The following is an 8,048-nucleotide window of genomic DNA, read 5'->3' as shown; positions in this document are numbered from 1 at the left end:
TTAGGCTTCAACTTACCCACGCTAACTCCCTCCTTCAGCTTAGATTGATTAGCACCAACAATTGATTTCCCATTTTTCTTCCCTACAAGATGGAACCCATCATCTCCCGTCTTCATATTTTCAATAATAATGGGAATATTACGAGGACATTCAGCATCTTTATAACCAAACACACTACAACACGAGCATCTAGGCGGCTTCCACTCATATTCGATTCTAACATTAGTCATTGACCTCTCCTTTCCTGCTAGGCTGGGCGTCGCAACACGCAAGGATTCTTTCAACTCTTTATCAGCGGCAACCTCAATCAAAGCACGAGCGTAGTTTGGCCGCCCCCATGACTCTAAGCACATAGAACTCGTATAAGAATCTAGCATCATAGGTGTGCCAATCTTTAAAGCAATCGCACTCAATCCATCCTCAGTATACCCAGCTAAAGGAATATCATGTATCTTAACCCAAACCGGGACACGCGTTAATTCCTCCTTTGTTAATGCAACATCCGGAGACCATGCATTTAGAATTAGAGGAACTGATCGAATGATCCAAGGACCCCCTTCTAGAACACCATGCATACCAGTTTCTGAAGAGAACTTAAAGAAAAAAATCCCTTCGAATTCATCATAAGTTTTTCCAAACCAAACCTTCTCCACACATTCATGACATACAACAACAACAACAACAACAACAACAACAACAACAACAACAACAACAACAACAACACTCAATCCCACAAATGTAGGGTATCGGGGAGGTAGAGTGTAGACAATCATTCCTCGTACCCTAGATTAGAAGGAAGTCACTACTCCACCCTCGGGTATAGAACCCGCGACTAAATCAGGTCTTCTCTCCCTCTACTCTAGAGGCAAAAGAGATCGCTTCCTAAGGACCTCCGGCCAGAAAAATAGCCATAAAGAGTGTTATTATACCTCCCAGCAGCCTCCAGAACAGATGACAATGGGAGTTCCACATCAACATCATTACCCAGTTCTAACTCCGGTTGAAAATATCTAAAGTTAACGTTCTTCTTTTCCTCTTTATCATGCAACACTGACACATAAGAAGGTTTACTTTGAACAGCCTGATCATCCATGTTACCGACATTAGAGGTCCCAACAGTAGCATTCAAATACAAAATCTGTGGCAGCAATTCCTGATAGGTTGTAGTATTTTGTGTTGCTGCAATTTTTTCGCTCTCAAAATTTACCTTCGATTCACTTTCTTGATCCTTCATATCACTTTTCTTAGTAGGAACCTCTTTAGTCAAAATCTGTCCAACACTCCCATCGTTCACCTTGTTTACATTGTCATACATGGTTGGACTTTTAGAAGGAGATATCCTACCCTCATCCAATTTTCCCATTGATCTAGGCAGTTGTTGGAAATTATTATTCTCATTATCAGATTCTTCACTTACTGTATGAATGCTAACATGATCCAAATCAACACCCTCATCCACATGTTCAGAACCCACATATGTAATATCCGCAACATCGGCCGGTTCATTAACAAATACATCATCAGTATTATGAGGCTTTGAAATAGACTCGATCGACTCAGAATCGCTCGATATCGACTTCCCATTACCTTCAATGGTTCGGCTTCTAAGAACCCTAGTTTGGGTCGCCGACATATTTGACGTGTTTTTCTTCTTTTTTCCACCCGAAGTCTTACCCATAAGCACGATACCGATCAAACAAACCAAGAAAGAAGATTGAACGTGAAAGATTACCTTTAATGGCCAGTAGAATGAACGAAAAATCAAAGTTTCATGGTGGCGCCGTTTATCGCCCAAAGAAGACTTGGAGGAGCGTAGGGTTTTTTATAACCACTCCTTTTAAGCAAAACTAATTTGCCACTATAAATGAAACATCACCATTTCTAGGCAACTTCATCACCATTATATTTGCTCTCACTTTCAATAATCTTTCCAAATACTCACATGATCCGATGCAGGAACCGGTGAAGTATTCCCCGATTTATATACCCTCCATTGTGCATCTATTTCTTATTCCCACCACTTCCTGTACTTTTCTCAGCAGCACCCAAAAAACCCTTTACAATGTAGAAGCTAACTTTTAAAAAACAGAACAAAATTATACACAAAGTATGCAAAGGAATATACCTATTGGCTTATTGATTGTTGTGTATTTGTTGGATGCAAAGTTTAAACTCTAATTCTTAAGGAATATTGCTCGAAAACACTTTCTAAGTCAACATGCGTGATTAAGCATAAGCATAACAAAAACACTTCTTGTGTCACATGGCAACAGTTACAAATAAGCAAAAATTTCAAATTAAATAGATATATTAATTGGAAATAGAGTAAATACAATTGCAAGTCATCATGCTTTATATATAAGTTGTGTGGGATATGCAAATAAATTTAAAATATAAACTTGGATCATGACTTGGATCTCATAAAATGGCCGGGTTCATAAAATCAAGGGTATGTTATAATAACATACAAAAATGAATTAAATAAAGGAAAAAATAAATTAACTACAATAGAGAATGCATACTTACAGCTTTAGCAATCATTCAAACATCAGTTACAACTTAGGCTTCATGACAATTCGATTTCTTTGATCCCAGTTAAGATCTTCAAAAGGACAGTCCCAAATGCATATACATCATCCAAGTTAATACTCGGTTTATGTTTCTTTATATCTAAACGGGTATAATTCCATGTTCAAACTATGCAAAGAGATCAATCATCAAAAAGACATTTTAACATAAGAATTTCACATTAACGATATTTGAAACTAATCCAAATCAATTTTCGCCTACCTAATATGCTACAGAACACTTACAATAAGATAAATATTAAGTCTGAAATAGCAAATTAGTAATCATATAGCTTAATCCATGTTCATTGCATCGATATATCTCTAATATATTGATTAACTTGAACTTGTATTTGAATAAAGGGATACAAAATATTACCACATGAATCAATAGTAATTTTTAATCCATTATTAGAACCATGACTTTACTCCTCTTCGATCCTGATTGAACCATTGTGACCACTGGTCTTAGTGTTTACATCATATGTTGCAGCATCATGCCAGCTACAACCAAATAAGTAACATGACAAAATACATAGAAAAGACCACTTGAAATGCAATCAGACCATTGTATCTCCTAGTCATATAACTTATTTAGTACACACATATGCTATTTACAAATTTGATGCATACATTGTGGACACTGATCTAAATTCCTTGATACCGATGTTTAGAAATGATGAGAGAAACACTATTTAACAGTAGGCATGTTTCTAAGAGATTTGAAGTACTTTCTTAAGGTGGTCAATTACTCCTCCTTGGTGTGTACTTCATGATCTACATTTCTTTCTCATAGCCACTTACCTAAAGTACAAAAAATATGCAACATCAAACTTGATTAGTTCATGTCAACGTTTCCGTTTCAAATGTAACTCTTTTTCTTGCGGACATTTCATCGAACACCTTCTATGCACTTGAATAACTATTTAATTAATTGACAATTGCATACCTACATCAAAAACTTCTATAAGGTTAGAAACTCATAAAAAATTAGAAATTACCAAAATCATATTGCCAATAAATACAACTTTCTAGCAACGATGACATCCCTCATCTAACACAACAGTACGAAACATAAACAACGATTGCAGGAATTAAAAAAAAAAAAAAAAAAAAAAAAAAAAAAAAAAAAAAAAAAAACAGCTATGCATAAATCTGTTAAAAAACCTAATGTTGTGAACAAAGAGTAACTTACCATATAAATCAAGATTCTTGTTGACCAAACGTGGCTTGTGATACATCTACAACCCCACATAACAATTGAAACAATCATGTAATCACATTATTACAATAAATTAAATACCTGGAACGACCTGAAAAAAGACCTGGAACGAAAAATCTGTTAACGAAATGACTTCATCTCAATCGATTTATGTAATCCGGATCTGAAAAAAAAAAAAAACAACGAACTGACCTCAATCGATATGTGCTGCAAACCCTAAAGCCTCGGATGTGAAGAAAAAAACCCTAAAGTTTGGTAAAGCTCGACTGATTTGGGAGATTTTTTGGGAGAATGAAAGTGTATGGAAGAAGATGAATAGGCCATTGATTTTTGTCAGGCAAGCGTGCACGCGTGTGATGTTTTATCCGTATCTTAATATTCGTTTTTTATTTTTATTTTTATTAAATTTCTCAAATGATTAAATAAAATTGTAAAATAAAACCTTTATAACATCAGCATCATGGCCTTTTTTTTTTTTTGGTAAACCAATTTAATGACATCATGTTATTAGACAATTACAAGATTAAGAAATTGTTAGATAAGATTAAATAAAAACCTCAATATCTTAATGGTTTACGCAAAAAATCATTTTTGACTTGTACTCCCTCCGTTTCATTCCAATAGTCCACAGACAAAAAATACGCAGTTTTAGGAAATCCCACTAACTTCATTTCTCCACCAATAAAATATCTTCTCTCCAGATCCACCAATGAAATATCTTCTTTCCTTTCTATTTATGGAAGTGGACTATCAGAATGGGACAGCCCAAAATAGAATACTGCCCTATTGGAATGAGACGGAGGTAGTATAACGAAAAGTAGTGTATAAAACATTGCACTTTTTATCTTGCTATGTCAATAGCTTTTAATCTATGCTAAACGGTTGATAAGCATTTAAGCACCTAGCCGAAAATTTTTTTTTTTTTTTTTTTAAACAAGTATTATTAAACAAAATCAAGGATACAACGAGCATGAGAAAGCTCATGAAAGTACACGAAACGGTTTGCAGAGAGAGCAAACCAATACACGAAACAATTTAAGCAGAATACAATGATGCTAAAAGTTAAAAATTAAGCTAATCGAAGATAGACACAAGGGTCGTTTAACCAAGTAATCCAATCGATCTTTCGCTTCTTCAATCTTTTAGAAATCCACTCGAAAGATTTGACTTGAATTTCATTGACCGCCACCAGAGTATTCCAACTTTTGTCTCGAAAAACCTTCCCGTTTCTATTCCTCCAAATTAAATAAGAACAAACTCATTCGACAGCTTGCCAAATTTTCTTTCCAAGAGTCGTCGAATTATTTGCCCCGTTTCCCCGCATAATTCGTTGATACTAAGGTTTGACATGTTGCCCAAACCCCACCAACTATATATCCGCTCCCAAATTTCCATCGCGTGTTTGCAAAATATTAGAGAATGATCCACGGTTTCTAAGTTATCATCACACAACGGACATCTCACACTATGCAAATCTAACTCCCTCTTGTCAAGTTCGGTCATGACGGGAAGCCTTCTTTGACATGCCCGCCAAACAAAGATCTCCAATTTCTTTGGAACTAAATTGTTTCGCATTGTTTCAGAATTGTTTAAATATATTGCAAGCAATTTATTATCGATATGCAAGGCTAGAGTTCGCACAATGAAGATACCTGAAATGTCCCGTTCTTATTGATTAAAAACGTTCCATATTAATTGATTTCGTTGCGAGGTTTTGACCTCTATATGAGACGTTTTTTCAAAGACTGCATTCATTTTTAAAACAAACCATAACCTTTATTTCATAAATAAAGGTTTAAAAAGCTTTACGTAGATTATCAAATAATGATAATCTAAAATATACTGTTTACACACGACCATTACATAATGGTTTACAATACAAATATGTTACATCGAAATCAGTTTCTTGAATGCAGTTTTTACACAATATCATACAAACATGGACTCCAAATCTTGTCCTTATTTTAGTATGCAACATCGGAAGCTCTTAGTATTCACCTGAGAATAAACATGCTTTAAACATCAACAAAAATGTTGGTGAGTTATAGGTTTAACCTATATATATCAAATCGTAACAATAGACCACAAGATTTCATATTTCAATACACATCCCATACATAGAGATAAAAATCATTCATATGGTGAACACCTGGTAACCGACATTAACAAGATGCATATATAAGAATATCCCCATCATTCCGGGACACCCTTCGGATATGATATAAATTTCGAAGTACTAAAGCATCCGGTACTTTGGATGGGGTTTGTTAGGCCCAATAGATCTATCTTTAGGATTCGCGTCAATTAGGGTGTCTGTTCCCTAATTCTTAGATTACCAGACTTAATAAAAAGGGGCATATTCGATTTCGATAATTCAACCATAGAATGTAGTTTCACGTACTTGTGTCTATTTTGTAAATCATTTATAAAACCTGCATGTATTCTCATCCCAAAAATATTAGATTTTAAAAGTGGGACTATAACTCACTTTCACAGATTTTTACTTCGTCGGGAAGTAAGACTTGGCCACTGGTTGATTCACGAACCTATAACAATATATACATATATATCAAAGTATGTTCAAAATATATTTACAATACTTTTAATACATTTTGATGTTTTAAGTTTATTAAGTCAGATGTCCTCGTTAGTAACCTACAACTAGTTGTCCACAGTTAGATGTACAGAAATAAATCGATAAATATTATCTTGAATCAATCCACGACCCAGTGTATACGTATCTCAGTATTGATCACAACTCAAACTATATATATATTTTGGAATCAACCTCAACCCTGTATAGCTAACTCCAACATTCACATATAGAGTGTCTATGGTTGTTCCGCAATATATATATATATATATATATATATATATATATATATATATATATATATATATATATATATATATATATATATATATATATATATATATATATATAGATGGGTCGACATGATAGGTCGAAACATTGTATACGTGTCTATGGTATCTCAAGATTACATAATATACAATATAAGTTGATTAGGTTATGGTTGGAATAGATTTATTACTAACTTTCACGTAGGTAAAATGAGTAGTTTTTATCAATCTTGTTTTACTCGCCATTTCTTCGTTTCTAATCCGTTTTGAGTGATTCCAGTGGCCACGGTTTCGTATTGAACTTAACTTTATGAATCTAAATAGAAAAAGTATAAGTTTATAGTCGGAAATACAAGTTACAAGTCGTTTTTGAAAGAGGTAGTCATTTCCGTCGAAAGAACGACATCTTGATGACCATTTTGAAAAACATACTTTCACTTTGAGTTTAACCATGATTTTTGGATGTAGTTTCATGTTTATAAGAAAAATCATTTTTCCAGAAGTATAGCTTTTAAATCAAAGTTCTTCTTAGCTTTTAATTATCCCAACCAAAACAGCCCCCGGTTTTACTACGACGGCGTATATCCAGTTTTATGGTGTTTATCGTGTTTTCGGGTTTTAAATCATTAAGTTAGCATATCATATAGATATAGAACCTGTGTTTAGTTGATTTTAAAAGTTCAGTTAGAAGGATTAACTTTATTTGCGAACAAGTTTAGAATTAACTAAACTATGTTCTAGTGATTACAAGTTTATAACGTTGAATAAGACAGCTTTTTATGTATGAATCGAATGATGTTAAGAACATCATTACTACCTCAAGTTCCTTGGATAAACCTACTGGAAATGATAAAAATAGATCTAGCTTCAAAGGATCCTTGGATGGCTTGAAAGTTCTTGAAGCAGAATCATGACACGAAAACAATTTCAAGTAAGATTTCCACTCGAAATAAGATTGTTATAGTTATAGGAATTGAATTAAAGTTTGAATATGATTATTACCTTGTATTAGAAAGATAACCTACTGTAAGTAACAAAGGTTTCTTGATCTTGGATGATTACTTGGAATGGATTTAGAAAACTTGGAAGTAAACTTGCAATCTTGGAAGTATTCTTGATTTTATGAAACTAGAACTTTTGGAATTTATGAAGAACACTTAGAACTTGAAGATAGAACTTGAGAGAGATCAATTAGATGAATAAAATTGAAGAATGAAAGTGTTTGTAGGTGTTTTTGGTCGTTGGTGTATGGATTAGATATAAAGGATATGTAATTTTGTTTTCATGTAAATAAGTCATGAATGATTACTCATATTTTTGTAATTTTATGAGATATTTCATGCTAGTTGCCAAATGATGGTTCCCACATGTGTTAGGTGACTCACATGGGCTGCTAA

The 8,048-nt window shown here is 33.7% G+C and overlaps 1 protein-coding gene across 1 annotated transcript; it reads right to left on the bottom strand.

The window, feature by feature from the left end:
- Nucleotides 1-859: 859 nt before the first annotated feature.
- LOC139889407 (uncharacterized) lies at nucleotides 860-3,699 on the bottom strand. Its single transcript, XM_071872361.1, has 2 exons — nucleotides 2,527-3,699; nucleotides 860-2,055 (listed from the first exon to the last, which is right to left on the bottom strand). The coding sequence occupies exon 2, from the start codon at nucleotides 1,676-1,678 to the stop codon at nucleotides 860-862; it is 819 nt and encodes a 272-aa protein (XP_071728462.1). The 5' UTR covers nucleotides 1,679-2,055; nucleotides 2,527-3,699.
- Nucleotides 3,700-8,048: the final 4,349 nt, after the last annotated feature.

This window comes from Rutidosis leptorrhynchoides, chromosome 2 (genome assembly GCF_046630445.1).
Source record: "Rutidosis leptorrhynchoides isolate AG116_Rl617_1_P2 chromosome 2, CSIRO_AGI_Rlap_v1, whole genome shotgun sequence".
Lineage (NCBI taxonomy): Eukaryota > Viridiplantae > Streptophyta > Magnoliopsida > Asterales > Asteraceae > Rutidosis > Rutidosis leptorrhynchoides.
Note: the sequence above shows the minus strand (reverse complement) of the source record. Positions and strands in the feature narration are given on the sequence as shown.